Source organism: Lissotriton helveticus, chromosome 4_2 (genome assembly GCF_964261635.1).
Source record: "Lissotriton helveticus chromosome 4_2, aLisHel1.1, whole genome shotgun sequence".
NCBI classification, from domain to species: domain Eukaryota; kingdom Metazoa; phylum Chordata; class Amphibia; order Caudata; family Salamandridae; genus Lissotriton; species Lissotriton helveticus.
The window spans coordinates 128,556,387-128,578,614 of NC_136064.1; the positions used below are offsets into that span (position 1 = coordinate 128,556,387).

The following is a 22,228-nucleotide window of genomic DNA, read 5'->3' on the forward strand; positions in this document are numbered from 1 at the left end:
AGGCTTTGGCTGTGATGCTAAATAAAACACACATTTAATATAAGAAAAAACTGCTTTGCAATTGCAGTATAAGTCTTAAATTTAAAACCTGAAAACATCAATTTAAAGACTACTTGGCACATATACTATATGGCAAGCTGAATTAGATCTTAAAAAAATACAATGAAAAAATCATGAGCTCTTGGGTAGCACCCACATACTGTCTGTGACCTGTAGCACAAGACACAGTGAAAGTCCGAGGACTGACCGGTGGGTTTCATACGTATAACCCTAAAGGCAGAAATTAAATGGAGAACTGGTCAGTTGTACTGACATCACTAATACCCACAGACGTACATTTTATGAGAACTAAAATAAATATTCACAAAAAGGGGGAACTTCACCTGGTCAGGAGGCAGTGTCTCACGCTAAGTGCATGTCTTATGTTGCATAGGGCTAGTGAGAAAATAATGATAATAAATGAAAAAATAGATAGGACAACTCCTTGTTTGCCAACACCCTGTTCGCCACAGCACTTACTTCCCTGTACTCTACTCTGTGAGAAGTTCTGTATTCTCAAGATCAGTTGTCTTCCTGCGGTCAGAACTTTGTGTTCGGTGTTCTTACGGTGTGAGAAAAGATGTGACAAAGAGGACTGATTGTTGGGCTCCCATGAGAAAGTTGACCACACGAAGACAGTGGGGGTGTGGGCCTGGGTGCTTCGCAGAGAGAAGCTGCTTGAGTTTTCAGGTCACAGAGGCTTAGTTCAGAACAACGGGTACAGAACTCTCATCAATTTAACAAAGGCCTACAGATCCGGCTGGCAGGGCCTATGTGAGGGATTCATGCTGGCTGGCAGGGCAAGGATGGCCCAGGGTTTCTTATATGGTAAAACTGAAACCTCTCCTTACATGATCCCTGAGGTACTCCTTTGGTGAGTTCTGTGGTCTCAGAACAGTGTGGAAAAGTAAATTTTGCCATGTTCTGTGTCCCTACGTGTCATCCATCATATGTTATGTGTGCATGACCAATATGCATATGTTATTCCCCATGTCCGATTAATGACGCAATTACAGTTGTGTCCACCTCTAGTATGCTAGTTTCCAGTCCTCGTGAATACTACGAATACCAGGCCTATGTAAAGCTACGTTGCCACGTTTCTCAGTGTGCACGTTATTTCATTATAAGTCCCCGTTTCCAGGCCTCAAAAGGGCCCGGACATCAGATTCAGCTCCTGTCTCCTGAAGCCTCGCTGAGGAGCGATACAGCCCCCACCTGTATCCTCGACCTTTCACTTACTTCCTGCCTCGCAGTGCCCGGTGCAGCTTGGCTCTGCCTCTGAGTCTGCCAAAAGTATGTTATAGTTCCAGTTATCAGTTTAGTCCTCCTTCTCTGCATTCCTAAACTACTGAACTGCATCAATAGTTTCCGTCATTGTCTAGCCTTCTCGTCTCCACTTTAGAGAAATACTGTATTTAATGGTCATTTAATATTCTTCATCACGCACTACATGTAGAATAAATGCATGCTCTAGTCTTAGAGTCAATTAGCCTTTCTTCTGTTGACTTCTAGTTTATATCAACATGTTCCCTAAACATCAGATACTAGATAGGGTTTAGGTACATGTCGCTCCGACCCTCCAGACTTTAGTCTCTGCTCCTAACACAGAGTTCATAGCCCCCAGCTTCTCCTCGTAACACGTCATTGCCAGTTTGCGCGCACCACCAGGTTAGAGGTCCCGGCTCCTTAGGTAGCCCCCTCCAATGTTTCCGCCCCATTCATGACATATTCTGTTACGTCTGCACCACATGTCTATGTATACGCCCAGTTACACCTACTTTTACTCTTATCTTTCGCGACTGCTACGCGTCACGTCTTCTGTTCCACCCACTGCTACGCCTACTGCAATGTAATGCTATGTGTTTGCGCTATGTATATATGCTCGTGTATTGTTATTAAAAGTTAGCGCGCTCATCCCAGACCCAGCCCCAGCAGCTGCTGGGCCCCTGTCACCCTGCTGGGCCCCTGTTCCTATGCAGGTTGTCCTGTTCCTGTCCTTATGCTGTATTAAACCTGCAAAACTCCTACTACCTCGAATCTTGACTCTTATTTATTGAGCTATCTGTTATGATATATGTCTAGTCAAAAATAGGGTATTATTTATTTATTTACCACATAATGGCGCCCGAACAGGGACTTGCCCTTTCCCCACGCGTCGGTGAAGCCACGCCGACCCCCTGACCCTCTGCAGCCGTGACGGAACCATACCGGCCACGTGCAGATATTTCTGCTTCAAGTATCCCTCAGGCCCACGGAGGAGACGGAGGAGGCGGTCCAGCATCCAAACGAGACGGTGGAGGAACGCGGCGAGTCCCGACCAGAGCCCATGCCAAGAGTCCAAGGTCCGAGGTATCCGGAGGCCCACCCGTAACTGAAGTCTGAAGTTCGTCGTCCGTCGTCATAAGCAGTCCAGTCCAGTCCGAGGCTTTCCGTTCTTGCTGCCCGGTGAGTACCATTGCTGGGGTAGTATCTAGACAGGGTCAATCTAAATTGACTCTGGTCCGTGGGTTGGTGGTACCCAGGCCCACAAACGAAGTGTTCACCTAGGTGGATACGGGTCTTGATGCGTCCCTTTATGGGACCGGTATGTTCCGTACTGTTTCAGCAGTGCATCCAGTAACTCTAGTCTGTTCCGTTCTCGAGAAATTCTTGTGTTTTCTGTTCTCAGTATTCCAGGTAATATTTCTGTCCGAACCGTAATGTTATGATGTTGTTTAATGTATTTCCAATGTCGTGGTATGCCTGAATTGTTTTCCCAATTGTCATTGTTCCTCGTTTATTGTATTGTGTTCCGATTCAAGTTTACAATGTCTCTTTTTTCGAGATTACGTCAGTTAAAAACTAGAAAGGGTTTGTTAGAAGAAGCAGTTCCTGTTCCGCCTAGGGACAGTCCAGGTCACTTTATGTATCAGAAACATGGCATAAGCGCCATATTGTATCTAGATTTATGGGTAGATTATACCAAACAGTTAGAAGAAAAGTATAGATGGCCCGTATCGGGTACATGGGATGCCGAATGCATCATGCGAGTCGAAGAAGTATTATGGAAAAAGAAAGCCAGACAGTCGCAGAAAGATGCCATCGAGTTATGGCGCAAAGAAGCTCATAAAAGAACCGAAAAAGAAATCAGAAAGTCAGAACTAAGTAGAGAATCCCAAGAACGAACCCAAGAAAGAGAATTAATCGAGATAGGTGAACGAGTTAGAACTGAGCAATCAGACAGACAGAGGCATGCCCTTATTAAGGGTATGTATCCTCTTCTTGCTGAGGGCTTGCCAAAAGCGACCCCAGAGGCATCCAGTAATTTCCCGCCACCATTAGTTCCGACCAAGCTACGTCACAAACCGACCGCAGCTGATATTTTTATTTCGTCCTATCTGGACGACACAGTCCCAGAATATGCAAATCCTGTTCGCGCTCCGCCAGTCCCTGTAAATCAGGTAATTCCTGCTCCTCCAGACACCGGGGTGCCCTTAACAGCCCCCCCGGGTCAGCCCGCCATACAAGTCCAGCCCACGTTACAATTACCCACCCTGCCAGGACGAAAAGCATCAGTCGATGATTCTAGTTTAGGGGCCGCAGGGGGAGGTCTTCCTCAAACCCCGCCGCCATACAAACGTTTATCAGCACTCGAATTACATGCTCAAGCATCACAGCGTACTCCTAAGAGTAATAAGTCTGTTGCAGAAATCAGGCAAACCCTTGGCGAATGTGTCTATGACCCAGTTCCAGGCGAATTTAATATGGTTTTATATTCCGTACGCATAAGGAGGGTGACCGAGTATCTAGTCACCTTGCCGAATATGAAAGAAGATCTAGACAGAATATATCGTTTCATCCGTACAGGGGATGATCCAGAAAGTATTAGTGATGCCATGTCTCAAAGGAAAGCCGAGATTCAGCGTATGATATTAAAGTTCTTAATTAATTGTCTAATAAGAGAACAAGATTACCCGTCTAAAGATCCAGCCGAAATGAAAATCCTGACAAAGTGGAGTGATAATATAGCCGAAGGAAAGCACAATACCATTAGTGCCATGGAAAGTATGTACAAGAAAATCCGTAGAGAAATAATAAAGATACACGAACAGCGTAAAGCAGCACAAGTAAGCGAGAAAGAAAGTACCTCCGATCCTGAAGAGGAAGACGACGAGAATACTGCCAGAATAGCGTATGTAGGGAAACCTAGATTTCCAGATCGCCATTTACGTCTAGAACCCAAGTCTACTTTCCATCATCCAGCACCAGAACAAGGTTCCCTAGAACAAGTATTTCAAGCTACCGATCACATTCTGAAATCACGAATCGGTTATAGTGAGTTAAGTACTATGCATGAACAGGAATTAGTGCGATCAGCAGTCCGATGGATTACTGATTCTACCACTTTTCCAGACGAAATAGTGGCACAAATGTTTCTGAAATTGCCCCCAGCCGAGCAGCGACTGGTGGGTATGTATATGATCCAGCACCTCATTACTCTGTATGAGGGTCAACATTCTGATCCAGGTCCGTTACATGATATCCTGAACGAGTTACTCCAGTATAAATGGAGAGGTCTAGGTACCGATTTAATTAGTGTCATTCTAGAACAGCGCCACAAATATAGAACATTCTTGAACCCGCATTTTGTTCATGTCTCACCCCCAGAAAGTAAATCATTCTACATAGACAGACAGAATCCGTTACGAGAAGTCCACCCAGTCAGAGGAACGGGTGGCGAAATGCAGCGAGTGTTTGTATACACTCCGATCACAAAGATGGAACTCCTTGAAATGAAGAAATTAATTCCCTGTCATGACAAAGATCCAGCAGGGTTCCATCGAGAATTAAAAGACATGCTCCGTATGGGAGAATACACTTACCCAGATATCATTAAAATGTTAAAGGTCCTGTTGCCCGCAGGGGTGTATGAAAAGCTCAAGGAAAAAGAATGGGAGGTGGGAGAGAAAAAGATCGATTGGACAGTTCTAGAAGCTGAAGACAAGGCACGTGTACCAGGTACCGGTCTTGGAGATAAATGTAAAGAATTACCAGAATTATTGATTCAAGTTTTACCTAGATTATTGACAACTAGAAAAGAAGACTGGGATGCAATCTCAGCCTGTAAACAGAAACAAGATGAAGATATTAGTGATTTTTATTCTAGATTTGAAAAATGTTTCAGTATCAACAGTGGTCTCAAGACAAGTAGTGAGTCATACCCTCACCTTTTCGTTACTAAATTAGTCGAGAATTCAAGTCCACAAGTTAAAAATCGAGTTTTGAAAGTCGAAAGCACCTGGCAAGCTAATACTCCGTCCCAGATGCTCCAGATGCTCCAGTACCACCAGAATAGAATCAGGGAAGAGCAAGAACACGAAAGAAAACGTATGAAAGACACGAAAATGAAAGTGCTAGTTGCACAATCTGTTCCTCAAGACAGTCAGAAGAGGGGTCCGAATCAAGCCAGTCATCCTGCAGCTCCCGTTAAAGGGAACTGCAATTATTGTAAACAGCCAGGTCATTTTATAAGTGAGTGTGCAGTTCTGAAACACAACATAGCTACTGGTAAGACTAAAGAAAGACCACGTCCGCCTAGACAAGAGCAAGTTTCACAGACTCTTCAGCCACAGAATGCACCACAGACAGTTACAGTACCGCAGCCTATTGCTGCAACACAGCACGTTACATCACAGATGTACCAGTATGCACAGTCTGAGTATCCAGAGTACCAGCCATATTCATGAAACAGCCTAGAGAGGGAGGTAGGCTTGCCTCTCATCGAGATACCTGTAGATCAAGAAGGTCCCTATGTTCACAGTCAAGTACTAGGGAAAGATAGAAAGTTTTTGATTGATACAGGGGCAAGTAGGACCACAATTAGTCACGCCGAAGTTCCAGGGGCTCCGCTCTCAGGCTCAAGAAATGTTTCCCTTGGATTTTCAGGAAAGCCTATCGTAAATGAGATTTCAAAGCCAGTTACTCTAGAAGTAGGTCCATTGTCCCGTACTACTGACCTGTTACTTACTAAGTCATGTCCAGAAAACCTATTAGGCATTAAAACACTGAAAGAGTTAGGTGCAGTTATATGCTGTTCCCCGGAGGGAATACGTCTGTTCCTACGTGACTTTAAGGGTCACTATGTATTACGAGATTTTGATTCAAGACTGTCTAATGTTCCGCAGCATTTATGGGCGCAAGGTCCAACTGATGTAGGTTACATGCAAATCACACCCTATCGTGTGACTCTCAAACCAGGTGTAGTGTTACCACGAATCAGACAGTACAGATTGCCACCCGAGGCTGTAGCAGCCTTATCCAAAATTATTGACGAGCTCATCGCTCAAGGAGTAGTTGTAGAAACTGACTCCAATATATGCAATTCTCCGATCATTCCAGTCATGAAACGTACTGATCCAACTGCACCCCCAGTATATCGATTAGTGATTGACCTACGAGAACTTAACAAATGTATTATTCCGCAGTACCCAGTTGTCCCAGACATCTCTTCCCTGTTAACAGCCATTGATTCCGAAGCCACGTTCTTTACAGTAATAGACCTCAAGAATGCATTTTTTAGTGTTCCAATTCATCCAGACAGCCAGTTTCTTTTCGGATTTTGTTTAAATGGAAGGAGCTATATGTTTACACGCGCTCCTCAAGGTTTCACAGAAAGCCCTAGTATTTACAGTCAAGCACTTAAGAGACAACTAGATAATATTCACATGCCAACTGACACTGCCCTGCTCCAGTATGTCGATGATCTACTGATCACAGCCCGTTCTGAACGTGACTGCGAGCGAGCGTCACTCACGGTTTTGTATTTCCTAGCCGAGATGGGGCACAAGGTGTCACCTTCGAAGCTTCAATTCTGTGTCCAGCAAGTGGTATACTTAGGACACTTACTGTCCAAGAGGGGTAGGCAGTTGACACCAGACCGTATCCAGTTGATAGCGAGTTTTCCCCGGCCCAGGACCCAGAAGGAGGTACGTGCCTTTATCGGCCTTACTTCTTACTGTAGACAATGGATTCCCCAGTATGCATTTCTAGCCAAGCCACTGATACAGTTAACGACACAGGAGGCAGCCGTATCGACTGTTCTCCCTTGGACATCTGAACATACACTTAGTTTCAACGAGTTAAAGAAAGCCCTATGCCAAGCTCCAGTTCTAGCTACACCGAACTACAGTAAGCCTTTTACACTTTTCGTTACTGAACGTGAAGGTACAGCATTATCTGTTCTCACACAAGATCAAGCAGGACAGTACAAGCCCTGTGCTTATTTTTCGAGCACATTAGATCCAGTCGCCCAGGCGTTGCCTGCGTGCCTCAAGTCAGTTGCAGCCACAGCACTAGCTATCAGACAAAGTGATTCCATAGTTTTAGGACACTCCCTGACAGTACAGGTTCCACACTCCGTAGAAGTTCTTTTAAACCGAACACAAACACAGCACTTGACAATTGCACGTTTAACAGGTTATGAATTGACACTGTTCCAGCCACACATAGAAATTAGACGCTGCAACATCCTGAATCCTGCTACACTGTTACCATCAGTTAATTCAAATCCTGACCCACATGACTGTGTGGAAGTAGTCAACATTACGACAAAGCCAAGACAAGACCTGACAGACATTCCGTTACCAGATCCTGACCTGACACTTTATGTGGATGGTTCATGTATGAGAACTAGTACAGGAGAACTAGTCGCCGCGTATGCAGTGACTACTGATACTGAAGTTATTGTAACACACCGTATTGATACCCTGTCCGCTCAAGCAGCAGAGCTAGTTGCTCTGACACAAGCCTGTATACACGCCAAGAACCTGAAAGTTAATGTTTACACAGATTCACGTTACGCATTTGGAGTTGTACACGACTTTGGAGTGCTCTGGCAGGAGAGAGGTTTCATGACTTCTCATGGAACCAAGATTCAGCATGGTCTCCTTATTCAAGCTCTGTTAGATGCCATACATTTACCGACATCCATTGCTATCATGAAATGCAAAGCACATACGAAAGTCACTGACATTATTTCCCAGGGTAACGATCTAGCAGATCGCACAGCCAAGCTTACAGCACAAACTCCAGACATTCCAGTTAACCTGACACATACTCCAGATCTGACTACATGTATGACAGTTAAGGACCCTACACAAGATGTCATAGATATCCAGTTACATGCTACTCCCGAAGAAATCAAGAAGTGGTCTGAACAAGGAGGGGTCCAGACAGATCAAGGATGGTTAACGAAGGGTAGAGCCACATGGTTTCTCCCCGACTCTATGGTTCAAGTCATCATTAATACCGCACATAGTCCAGCACATTTAGGAGAAAAAGCTATGTTAGACAGTATCCAGAACATTTGGTTCAACAAGCATTTACGAGCTGCAGCCAAGCAGAAAGTCCGTACCTGTATGATATGTTGTCAGTTTAATCCAGGTAAAAGTGTCCCGGTGGAACAAGGTGGTTTCCAGCCTCCTGACCACCCTTTTGAAGTCCTCCAGATGGATTATATTCAGATGGAGCGATGTCGAGGTTTCAAGTATGTCCTTGTAGTTGTATGCGCTCTGTCCAGATGGACAGAAGCATATCCAGTCCCAGATTATACAGCCGCGACCACTGCCAAGCAGTTGGTTCGTGAATTCTTCCCTCGATATGGACTCCCTAGAGTCGTATATTCTGATAACGGTCAGCCATTCTCATCTGAACTCATGAAGCACGTTTCCCTGTTGTTAGGGTACCAGTGGAAGTTCCATTGTGTACGCCATCCTGAAGCAGCCGGTCTAGTCGAGAGACATAATCAGACTCTGAAAATTCGAATTGCAAAAATATGTAAAGATAAGGGTGTGGACTGGCTAGTAGCTCTGCCAGTCGCTTTGTTTTATATGCGCATGGTCGCACATTCCAGATCAGGTCTGTCCCCGTATGAGGTCGTATTCGGCCGCCCCCCTAACATGTGGGGTACTCCTAGACCCCGAAGTATTACTGATGTTTCATGTAATATGCTGACAGATTACCTAGCTTCCTTGATGTCTGCCCTCCACTCATGTCGTTCACAGGTTGCTGCCGCATTTCCAGACAATACCGAGGTGGCACCGCATGAAATCGTTCCAGGTTCCATGGTGATGGTCCGTAACTTTGACAGATCAAGTCCGCTGGAGCCTCGATGGAAAGAGCCCCGTCAGGTCCTCCTCACCACCCGTACAGCCGTGAAGTTGGAAGGCCGAAAAGGATGGATACACCTTTCTCACGTTAAACTTTTAAAAGGACTGAAACCCGTCTTTAAGAACATTTCCCAGGATTTTAAGGACTGCCAAAATATTGCTCTTAAGGACTGTCCCGCAAAAGACATTGATACAACCCCTCCCTTGATAGAGAAAACTCCGCAGCAGGAGTATAAGCAAAAACTACGGTCTAGTAAAATAAGTCAGTCAGTTTGATTGTCTAAGTCCTCCCCTAGGTGAAACGGTTAGACTGTTTCTGACATGTATAAAATAGACCCCCATAGTGAGAGAGTTAGTAAAAACTCAATCAAATGTATCGTTTTTCTAAGTTTCATATTGTTTCTCAGCATTATGATTTCCTGCACCAGTTATGCCTTTTTCCTATATTTCCCAGTTCTTCATGTAAATAAGTCTGCTAATGCTACAGCAGAACACACGTTTAGTGATCTGCCCCCTCACGAATATTCATATCGCCTCGCTATGCGTAATAACTCATTTATCCGTATGTTACATTACTCACACCAGACCAGCAATGCCACTAATTGTTGGGTGTGTGGTCGACTCCCCCCTTTCCAGACACCGAAGGGAGTTCTGCCACTCTTTCCTTATCCATTTTCACATAATGGTTCGTGTGGAGCATGGTCCACGTTAACGTCATCCTCAACAGATATGTCTTTTCTTAACAGTACATGTTTCCCAGACAAGCAAGGTCTCCCCCACAGAACAGGGTTAGATCTAGAAAATGAAGTGTATAATTTAGGTAATTATTCTTCGAATTTCATGGTCCTGAATGTTCAGTCTGATACTACTCCAGACTCACCTGCTATTCCAGTACTACCAGTCAAAGGCGAATTATGTGTCCGTAATTATGGTTCTGTACACGTAGGACATAGTGATTGTACTACTGTTATCCAGTATAATGACAGTGGGAAATCTATTTTTAAAGCTTCACGTCATTCTTATTTTGTTTGTGGTCAAACTGCATATGTTCGTCTGCCCCTCGATTGGGAGGGAACCTGTTACATTGCTTTCCTACTGCCACCTGTTTTTCTAGCCCCACCTGACTACCATAGGAATTCCTTCCTAGTACATACTAGACACAAGAGAAACCTCCCGATTGTCGATTATACTGAAACTGCTGCAGAACAATTCATTGATATTGATAAAGGTGTGTTCCCTTATTTAGGTACAGTTGTAAATAGTAAGCTAATTCGTAGATTAACAAGAACCCTTGAAGCTGTAGTAGACGAGACTGCCTCCTCTCTAGGTAACTTAACCGAAGAGCAATCCTTTATGAGAATTGTCGTTTTACAGAATCGTCTCGTCCTTGACGTCATACTGGCCGATAGGGGCGGGGCCTGTAGACTCATCGGATCTAGTTGCTGCATTTTCATTCCAAATAACGCGCCGTCCGTTTATTCAGCTATAACCAGACTTCATAAAATTGCCCATCTGTTACACCAAGATCCAGGCACCTGGACATGGTCCGGTTGGTTCTGGAATATAATTTCCGCCTGGGGATGGAAAGTCCTGTCCTTTCTAGGTATCGCAGTAGCGATCATATTCAGCTGCTGCCTCTGTATACAATGTGGCCCTGCGATTTGCGGCATGTGTGCTACCTCTTGTATTCCTAGTCCCAAGCCCCGTTCTAAATCCCGTTCCAAGACAATTCGAGATGAACAAATGGTACTGTATGAAATGATAGATGGTATCATGAGTATTGATGTTTCCTGATGGAAACGTAGTGACAAGGAGGGAATGTGGAAAAGTAAATTTTGCCATGTTCTGTGTCCCTACGTGTCATCCATCATATGTTATGTGTGCATGACCAATATGCATATGTTATTCCCCATGTCCGATTAATGACGCAATTACAGTTATGTCCACCTCTAGTATGCTAGTTTCCAGTCCTCGTGAATACTACGAATACCAGGCCTATGTAAAGCTACGTTGCCACGTTTCTCAGTGTGCACGTTATTTCATTATAAGTCCCCGTTTCCAGGCCTCAAAAGGGCCCGGACATCAGATTCAGCTCCTGTCTCCTGAAGCCTCGCTGAGGAGCGATACAGCCCCCACCTGTATCCTCGACCTTTCACTTACTTCCTGCCTCGCAGTGCCCGGTGCAGCTTGGCTCTGCCTCTGAGTCTGCCAAAAGTATGTTATAGTTCCAGTTATCAGTTTAGTCCTCCTTCTCTGCATTCCTAAACTACTGAACTGCATCAATAGTTTCCGTCATTGTCTAGCCTTCTCGTCTCCACTTTAGAGAAATACTGTATTTAATGGTCATTTAATATTCTTCATCACGCACTACATGTAGAATAAATGCATGCTCTAGTCTTAGAGTCAATTAGCCTTTCCCCTCTTGACTTCTAGTTTATATCAACATGTTCCCTAAACATCAGATACTAGATAGGGTTTGGGTACATGTCGCTCCGACCCTCCAGACTTTAGTCTCTGCTCCTAACACAGAGTTCATAGCCCCCAGCTTCTCCTCGTAACACGTCATTGCCAGTTTGCGCGCACCACCAGGTTAGAGGTCCCGGCTCCTTAGGTAGCCCCCTCCAATGTTTCCGCCCCATTCATGACATATTCTGTTACGTCTGCACCACATGTCTATGTATACGCCCAGTTACACCTACTTTTACTCTTATCTTTCGCGACTGCTACGCGTCACGTCTTCTGTTCCACCCACTGCTACGCCTACTGCAATGTAATGCTATGTGTTTGCGCTATGTATATATGCTCGTGTATTGTTATTAAAAGTTAGCGCGCTCATCCCAGACCCAGCCCCAGCAGCTGCTGGGCCCCTGTCACCCTGCTGGGCCCCTGTTCCTATGCAGGTTGTCCTGTTCCTGTCCTTATGCTGTATTAAACCTGCAAAACTCCTACTACCTCGAATCTTGACTCTTATTTATTGAGCTATCTGTTATGATATATGTCTAGTCAAAAATAGGGTATTATTTATTTATTTACCACATAATGGCGCCCGAACAGGGACTTGCCCTTTCCCCACGCGTCGGTGAAGCCACGCCGACCCCCTGACCCTCTGCAGCCGTGACGGAACCATACCGGCCACGTGCAGATATTTCTGCTTCAAGTATCCCTCAGGCCCACGGAGGAGACGGAGGAGGCGGTCCAGCATCCAAACGAGACGGTGGAGGAACGCGGCGAGTCCCGACCAGAGCCCATGCCAAGAGTCCAAGGTCCGAGGTATCCGGAGGCCCACCCGTAACTGAAGTCTGAAGTTCGTCGTCCGTCGTCATAAGCAGTCCAGTCCAGTCCGAGGCTTTCCGTTCTTGCTGCCCGGTGAGTACCATTGCTGGGGTAGTATCTAGACAGGGTCAATCTAAATTGACTCTGGTCCGTGGGTTGGTGGTACCCAGGCCCACAAACGAAGTGTTCACCTAGGTGGATACGGGTCTTGATGCGTCCCTTTATGGGACCGGTATGTTCCGTACTGTTTCAGCAGTGCATCCAGTAACTCTAGTCTGTTCCGTTCTCGAGAAATTCTTGTGTTTTCTGTTCTCAGTATTCCAGGTAATATTTCTGTCCGAACCGTAATGTTATGATGTTGTTTAATGTATTTCCAATGTCGTGGTATGCCTGAATTGTTTTCCCAATTGTCATTGTTCCTCGTTTATTGTATTGTGTTCCGATTCAAGTTTACAATGTCTCTTTTTTCGAGATTACGTCAGTTAAAAACTAGAAAGGGTTTGTTAGAAGAAGCAGTTCCTGTTCCGCCTAGGGACAGTCCAGGTCACTTTATGTATCAGAAACATGGCATAAGCGCCATATTGTATCTAGATTTATGGGTAGATTATACCAAACAGTTAGAAGAAAAGTATAGATGGCCCGTATCGGGTACATGGGATGCCGAATGCATCATGCGAGTCGAAGAAGTATTATGGAAAAAGAAAGCCAGACAGTCGCAGAAAGATGCCATCGAGTTATGGCGCAAAGAAGCTCATAAAAGAACCGAAAAAGAAATCAGAAAGTCAGAACTAAGTAGAGAATCCCAAGAACGAACCCAAGAAAGAGAATTAATCGAGATAGGTGAACGAGTTAGAACTGAGCAATCAGACAGACAGAGGCATGCCCTTATTAAGTAAAACTGAAACCTCTCCTTACATGATCCCTGAGGTACTCCTTTGGTGAGTTCTGTGGTCTCAGAACAGAGGGGACCCAGTTGACAGTCTGGGTTCTGAGTGAGAGGAAACTCATCATCCATTGTAAGGCTATTCCTTGTCTCCCAATCTCACTGAGTCTCCTGAGCAAAGTTTGGTGTGAGACAGTGTCAAAGGCCGCAGACAGTTCAAGCAGAACAAGTATAATTGCCCGTCCATTGTCCGGTGCCTGTCTGATGTTATCCGTGACGGCAATCGAGGCTGACTCAGTGCTTTGTCTGTGCCCAAAACCAGACTGAGTTGGATCAAAGCAGCGAGATTCATCATCAAAGTCTGAAAGATGTTTATTAATTTGTTTTTTTTTAAACTTTCTCAGGAGAGGTAGCAGTGAGATAGGACAATCATTGGTTAAGTCTTGCACAGGGGCCATACGGTTCTTCCGTATGGGGATATACGTGTGCTTAGTCAGACTAGGAATGTCAAGGTCATATGTATGAATATTTGTTTCAATAAAAAACAATATCACTTGTATGAGCTTACTGTTAGGAGGCCAGACATGAGGCGTTTGTCAAAACCAGGAACAACTGGTTTGATTAAACACAGTTACAGAAGCTGATCTGAGGACTGCCTCAAAGTACAATTATTTGAGTGCCATTATATGCATTTCTCTGGGCATCATAAAACAATTCATAGATCCTTGTTTATGATAAATTACTCCCACCTGATAACAATTGCAGGTGGGGTCACCTTGCGTGGACAGAATGAGGGTCAGTGGGAGTCCACATGTCCGGCATGGGAAGCGCATGATCACTGCACGTGCTGTGTCCTTATTGGCTGAGTGTTCCTAACTTCGTGTAGAAACTAACTTTATGCTGGTTTGGGAACGTGCACCCCTCAGTCTATGTGCTCTTTCTTTGGGGGCAATCTCCCCGGACCATTGTGTTGTTGCTGCCGATCTGTGGGATTCATCTGTTTTTCATCCTGCTCACGTATTTCTTCTGCTGGTTACGTGTCACCACACCCATGATATGTCAATAAGTTGCTTCAGTCATAGGTCACTGAGCCTGCCTGATCAAGTTTTTCTGCCTCGGTGTTATTGGCGAGATTGTATTGGGTGATTTGATCAAATTTGTGTCCACACATGTATCATTGTATCTATTTCCATGCCTGACCGCTCCACAATATTTTAGCTTATACATGAACAAAACCACAGGGATAGATAACCTTTGTTACTCATGAATTTGAAACATTGAGGATGTACACTGATATGGGTTTTCTCTTGGACCTTTATTGCGTTGCTTCCATTTGGCGAATGTCTCTCATTTGCAATCATATTTTGTTAGAAGTCCATTTACATGGATGAAATGAGTTGCCTGTCTTCATTAAACACATATTATGCAGTGTAAAAATAAGAAAGTAAAATAAAGACAAGAATCATATCTATGCTTTGAGTTATTGCTTTGATGCATCTATACACCTTATACTACTATTTGTAACCTATTTTGGTTTATGCACCTTTGCAGCAAGTGCCTGTAGTGTCTGCACAGAAATTTTATATATATGTATAGAACTCTACTTTTGGAACACGGGTTAGGAGCAGCCTTTATGGTTTGCTGCTCTTTGCTCTACTAAAATATGTGTCATTGACATCATTATTAACAGACATATACACATATTTTGTGACAACTGATACCATGTGTAACTTTAATTTTGATTTGTGAATTACAGTTGTTTTGTCTAAGAATGGGACTACACGTGTAGAGACCCACAACAGATATGATTATGAGGCCAGTAAGTATTTTGGCCTGACTGCAAGTGATACACATACATTGTGCTGTGCTGATACAGAAAGAGTGTGTCACCTCACCCCTGTGCTTCTCGCATCTCTCCTCTTTTGATGACACAACTAAGGAACTTTGCAGCGAGCACAGTCTGGTTCCATCATCTGGCTCAGGTTCCATCATGGTTCACCAGAACTATTGTATTTGTCCCGCTCAATCACTACCAGATAGCCCCTTTGTGCGGTTTATGCTTCTAAGCAATACATTTCAGTGTATTCTTTAATAAATAATAACCCAAGGTCAAATTAATGGATTTTTCATTGTGGTATTATTTTGTTAAATGTATTAAGCTCTAGTTTTGCACCAGGTGAGTTGTACTGTTTGAAGTGCTGTAAAAATATGTTACACGTTGCCTCTAAAGTTAAGCCTTACTGCTCTGTGCCAAGCTACCCAGGGGTGAGCAGAGGTTGATTTAATGTAATTACTTCAATATTGTAATTAATAATCCATTCTGTAAATTTTTCATACCAGGGGCTGTGAATGGGGAGCTTCTGATTGTGCTGTCCCATGCTCCTTTCTTCCACTGGGCGTTTCCAGCCTGTGACTATTTTTCAGACATCGTTCTTGGCGGCTCCACTGACCAGTGTGTTGCGGTGATTGAAAAGTGGAGGAGAAATGAACCTGGAGCTTTGGATTGGAGTCACATATTAATGATGCTTTGTGAGCATCAGGGCAACAGGTATGCATTCTGCCCCTGATGATGTATTTCAAATGCCTACCTTTGTTAACCTTGCCAGCAATACTAGCACCAAGGGCTACAGGATTACTTTCTTGAAATCAGTTTCAATTTTCCAGAGGTGAGCAGCAGGTTCATGCCATGTTTCCATTGTTGATACTAGAAATGTTTATGGTGCATATAAAACTGTTTTCCACCTTTGAACCTGTAAGTGAGCAAACATGAACTGTCTCTCACATTTCTTGAAATGCATCACATCAAGTGGTGTGAAAAGTGTTTTGCAATGTACTAACGACATTTTGTGATTCAGTAAAGACTTATTGCATTGCACATAAGTTTACCAACTCATTCCGAATCACAGATAGGAGAAGTCATGAATGGGCATCTCCTCTGTTTCTAATCATTATCTATGAGATTTATCACTGGTTTGTGACTGAAATTGTGGTAATAGAAGCTTAAAAAGTTACCCCTTGAGGAATCTTGTAGGTGTGCCTGCTCCTGTTAAGAATGTTCCTTAATGGGATTTTGTTTACAACAGTAGCAGAGGATCCTGTAGGGAACATGGGCAGCTTTGGAAAAAATCCCATTTTGGAAATTAAATACAGGGATTGTGGTATGCTGTTCCTCATAAACGTACATTATAGCTGTTTGGAGCCAGTCACTGGGAGCCACAAAAAGTGCCCTACCTATTTACTAAACATTAGGCAGCTTTTTACGTACCCAATGAAGCTAAATGCTCACAAAACAGAGTGCCTTCTAATTTCACCACCAAGGTGCCATTCGGAAATTAGGGAATGGACCAAACTAGTGTCTGCACTAAACTGCACCCCAACACTAGTCGAATCAGCTAAATCACTTGGAATCACCCTAGACGAGAACCTCGACATGAAAGCTCACATTAATGCAATGGCTAAAACTGCCCGCTTCCACCTTAACTACTTAAGGAAAATGAAACCTTACTTCTCTGAAGCGGATCTAAAATTAGCAATCCAATCTCTTGTTATCTCTAGGATCAAATATGGCTGCTCCACCTTAGCAGGTTTACCAAAAATGTCAACAGCTCCGCTAAAAGCCTGCCTCAACGCAGCGGCAAGACTGATTACAGGATCAAGGAAATTTGATCATATATCCCCTCACTTGAAAGCATTAAACTGGCTTCCTTATGAAGCCAGAATACAAATGAAGTTAGTATGTATCACCCATAAAGCGCTTCACTGCAACACTCCTAGATATCTAGCCAAGAAAATTACGATATCTGGAGGTGACAGACCAGCTCGGAGTGCCGTTGAACTGCTATTGCGGCCATCCAGATTCCGAAAGAAAAAGACTTACGACAGAGCGTTCTCTGGAACTGCCCCTAGAATCTGGAACTCTCTTCCTCCAAGCATTAGGAAGATTCACAATATTTCATCATTCAAACGGGAAGTGAAGAGCCTCTTGATGAGCAAATACCTTGCATAGATTCGCTGTCCTGATCTAGGGCTGCTCTCAGAAGGAGAAGCTCCAACTTGAATAATATGAAAGCTAATTGTTGGCTCAAGACTGGCGCTTTATATAAGACGCAGATGTACCCTTACCTAATGCCCTGAAGGGCGATGTGATAATATATCTGTATCTCACAGTCTAAACCTTACCCTCTCCTACCTCACTCCTGTCGGGGTATATGACATATGATATAAGCCTTACCCCACCTATTAATGTGAATTGCATGGTGTCTGTGTTTCTCATATATACTGTCTCACATAATCATAGGCACACTATTATCTACCTCATAACGGTTTTGTTCTTAGAAAGGTTAACTTTTTGTTAAGCCAAAACCTGACCATCGCCTACCTCACTTTTGCGATGCCTTTGGCATATGATTTAAGCTTAGCCTTACCCCACCTCTTAATTGCGAATTGCACATGTGTTTCTGTTTGCATATATATTGCTCACACAATCATATTCATGCTATTATATACCTCATATCTGTTTGTTCTTTGTAATGTCAACAATTGTGTTAGTTAACTATTTCGATGTTAAGCGCTCTGATACCCACAGGTCTTGTTCGCGCTATATAAAACTCTATAATAAATAAATAAATAAATAAATAAATAGCAATTTTGAAATGTAACTATATTAGAAAAACTCGAACTGTAGTATTTCTCCTAGGCTATAGGTGCTTTCAGGTGGAATTTACACACATCGATTAAGTTATAGTGATTATATGGGACAATGCTGAAAGGTATAGAGAACCACCAAACTCTACATGGGTCAAATTTACTCATTGACGCCACGGTCGAGGTGCTGGGCAGAGTCGTCCTGCCCATTTAGAGACTTGGGAATCCAATGTAGGAGTCATGTCTAAAACACAATATGGTTTTATGAGGGGATTAGGCACAACTGAGCAATGCCTTAATCTCTCTGTAATTATTAACAACTACGTGAAGGACAGAAAGGGTTCAATCCACTTGGCCTTCATGGATATGTCCAGCACGTTTGACAGAGTTAACCAGGACACATTGTGGGCCGAGTTGAAAGGTATTGCTGCAGGTATCCCTTCTCCAGAGGTTGCACCTTAACACTATGGTCGCCATAAGATATGGCACCCACAGAGAAAAAACTGAGTCAATCACATCAACAGAGGGTGTTCGTCAAGGATGTATCCCATCCCCATTCTTCTTTTATAATATATATTAATGGCCATTTTATTAAGCAGGGAGCTTGATTACCCTAAAATTGGTGGTAACTATGTTCCTTAATTAGCTTTTTTAGATGACACAGTGCTAATGACAACAACAGCTAATAACCTTCAGAAATCCCTCCAGATTTTTACAGATTTTATGTTTTCGCTCAACCTAAAAGTTAACTTCACCAAATCATATATAATAGTCCCAAGTCTACAAGAACCAGGAACTTTGTTGTGCGAGGCATGAAACTAGGAGAAGTAGACAATTGTATATATTTGGGGAATTTATATAGTTATCAGTTGAACTGAGATCCACTTGTTGCAGCCCATCTTACAAACAGGGCCATGGATGGGCTATATCATTTTGCACTCAGGTTAGGCCACAAGCCAGTGAGGGAATGAATTAATGTGTAAAAAACAAAATGGCTTTCAATTGCAACCTATGGAGCAGGGGCCCGGGGACGCCACTCAAGCCGCCAGCTACAAACGCTGGAAAACAAATTTACCAAAAGGCTATTGCTGACCCTATGGAGTGCGTCCAACCCCCTATGTCTGAACTTATATATAGTAGTGCCAATGGTACCAATTCTTTACGTCTAGTTGCTCAGACAGATACCATGAATTAACTGTCTTCAATTTTAACCAATATTTCTAGAACTAATCGAACCAATAATCTCTCATTGTTCATCCAATCACTATCCATTCAACTCAAAAAAGAAGAAAATCAAACACAATTATGTTTCTTTCAACTGCTTTTAGTCAGTCAGTTTTTTTGTAGACAACATAAGTTTTACTTCGTATTTCCTTTCTGCTTTCTATCTACATTTGTTTTTCATATATATATAATTTGTGAATCTTTATACTTTTTTTACATTATACACAGTATCTACAATAAAACGAAACACAAATACAACATCCAGAGAACACTTTTTTTCTTCAGTGCCCAATTATTTATAACAAAGGAAAGGTATAGCACATATTTATCAACCTAATTCCTTCCTCTTGGTCATCACAATATTTAAACAAAAAGAAGCCGGGAAGAAAAAGCCATTTCTACTCCCCTTTCACATTGTGGCTCTTAAACAACTATTTGATTTAGTTTTATTTTCTAGTGATGCCAACATAAAATACAGTCGACGCGTTTCAGCCTATATTGTTTAGGCCTCCTCAGGACTTGGGCAGCAATCAATTATTATCTACAAAAATACAAGAAAACATCAAAAAAACATATTTCATATATCCAATTAACCAAACTTAAGTCACTAGATACATTGCACCATTTACCAAGTCAGAAATTACAGAATGTCATTTATTATATTGATACATTATTCCCTCGAGGTGAGGAGGCAACCACTTAGCACCCGAGCCAGTGTATTATAAAAGTCAATTTCTCCACAAGAAAAGAAATGAAACCGGCAAAAGCACAAAAAAGCAATAACCTGTTGCCTTGCCTATTCACCTTATTTCTCCTATAAACACCCGAAATTTAATGTGTCCAGTGCCACAAAATCAAAGCCAGCACATAGGGAGGAATACCCCAGTGAACTAAAAAAACATGCGGTAACAACGCTACCTCCACGGGTGTCTCGGTGGCTAACCAAGTGACACTGGACGCTCTATACAGCCTGCCCAGCCGGGCCAGCTGTAGGATTACGATGCGCCCTTTCATCAATTATCCTCACCAAGTTCGCACAAATCAGCTTTCTATAGGAAAAAGGGAACTATCAATCCAATGTCTGCCAACACACATAGGGGCCGATTAGGATGGCGGACGGACTTGCGTCCGTCCGCCATCCCAGAGGTGGAGGGACCGTCTGCATGGGCTGCGGCGGTCCCTCCGTGCAAATTAGGATGTGACCGCCACCCTGGCAGTCACATCCTGGATATTTAACATTGCGGCGGGTGCTGCTTCAAGCAGCACCCGCCGCAATGTTAAAAGTGCATGTTTAACATTTACATGCACAAAGCGGCAGGCACCGCGCGGTGCCTGCCGCTTTGTGCATGTAAATGCTGGGGGGTACCATAGGTACCCCCCATGTGCACCCCCCACCCGCCTACACCCTGGGGGCCCGCAACGGGCCCCCAAAATCAAAAGTACACATGCTTTTCCACGGCGGAAAAACCGCCACGGAAAAGCATGTTTACAAATGTTTCCTAATTTGGCTGGCGGTGTCTGATAGACACTGCCAGCCAAATGAGAGCTTTTCCGCCGCGGTTGTAATCCGACCGCGGCGGAAAAGCAGCGGACAGAAACCAAGACCCACCAGCCATCGTAATGCGGCGGTGGGTCTTTGGTGACTCCGCAGAGGATTTTCCGCCTCCTCCGGGCCAGAGGTGGCTTCCGCCGGCCCGGAGGAGGCGGAAAATCCTCCATCCTATTCGGCCCCATAGTGCGGTAAACAAAGTAAGACTGTTCTCAAAATGGGTATATGGTATCTCTTACATACGGAGGGTCCCAACTGTGAGTAATCTGTTTTCCTTCAGTTGTAAAGCGGACTAGGTCTGTATACAAGTTACAGCGTGGAATGCTAATCCTACAAACCACGGGAGTCCATAAGTCTGAAAGGGTCGATTACCCTTATATCACCGCGAGCAAAGCGCAGCCATTGTTCTGTGGGCTAATGCAATGAAAGCAGGACTCATCGCTTTCTCTTACTCACGAGCTGCCATAACAAAGGAAGGACATCACTGGATCCTACACTCGTCCTTTACAGGAAATGAAGGACGGACTAACCAATATCCAGCAAAGGGCGGTCGGCATCAAATAGAAATGCCTTATGTCACCAAAGCCTGGTCAAAAGAATGTGGAACATAAATAAAAAGGAAAAGACTTTTAGTTCGCGGCCAGGAGCATTGAAAAATAATCAAGCCAATGAACTAAAAATAAAAATAAATTGAAGGACAAAATCTGGACTCAAATTAAACAAAACAACTAAATAAATAAAACAAATTTATAAGTGTGAATAGAAACCGTATATCCCCATTTGTGTTGCCTCACCTCGTACACTCTAGCAATGTAACACTTTACATAATAGTTATTACACAACCAATACAGACTCCTATTGAGCTAACACAGAGTATAGGATAACAAATATCATTAAACCCTATTGCAGTAAAGCCCAGATCTCATCCCTGTCATTTAAACCAGTTCTTGACATTTGATATTTTTCTATCATTCTTGCTTCGAGATGATTAAGTTTGTTTTCACTTTCTGCCTTCTGTACATTACTGACACTGCATAATACAGTCCAGTATATATCTTTTTCAGAATGATTATGTGTTTGGTAGTGGCTCACCAGTGGGGCTCCTGTTGTTTTACATTTAATTCTGGATTTGTGTTGTAGGATACGAGATTTAATTGTTTGGGTAGTTTGCCCAATATAGAATTTATCATAGGGGCACTTTATGCAGTATAATATATTTTTTGAATTACAATTCGTAAATGATCTTTGTACATGAATGCTTCCATTAATCGTCACTTCTTTAGACTCTTTTGTCAGACAACAGGCCGCACAATTTTGGCACCTGTAGTGTCCCACCACTGGGGGTAATTCAAGTAAATCTCTTGTATCTTTAGGAGGTGCTACATTCCTTAGTGTCGTTGCTCGAACTCACTGATTGCGGACATGTGAACCTTTCTTAAACGCAAACAGTGGTTTAGGTATTTTGAGATC

The 22,228-nt window shown here is 43.4% G+C and overlaps 1 protein-coding gene across 1 annotated transcript in view; it reads left to right on the forward strand.

Moving 5' to 3' along the window:
- The window catches only part of LOC144752107 (nicotinamide N-methyltransferase-like), a 71,373-nt gene that overhangs the window by 34,148 nt on the left and 14,997 nt on the right, over positions 1-22,228 (forward strand). Inside the window, exon 2 of the mRNA XM_078640049.1 lies at positions 15,682-15,889. Coding sequence (XP_078496175.1) covers positions 15,682-15,889 — 208 coding nt within the window. The remainder of the gene's footprint in view (positions 1-15,681; positions 15,890-22,228) is intronic.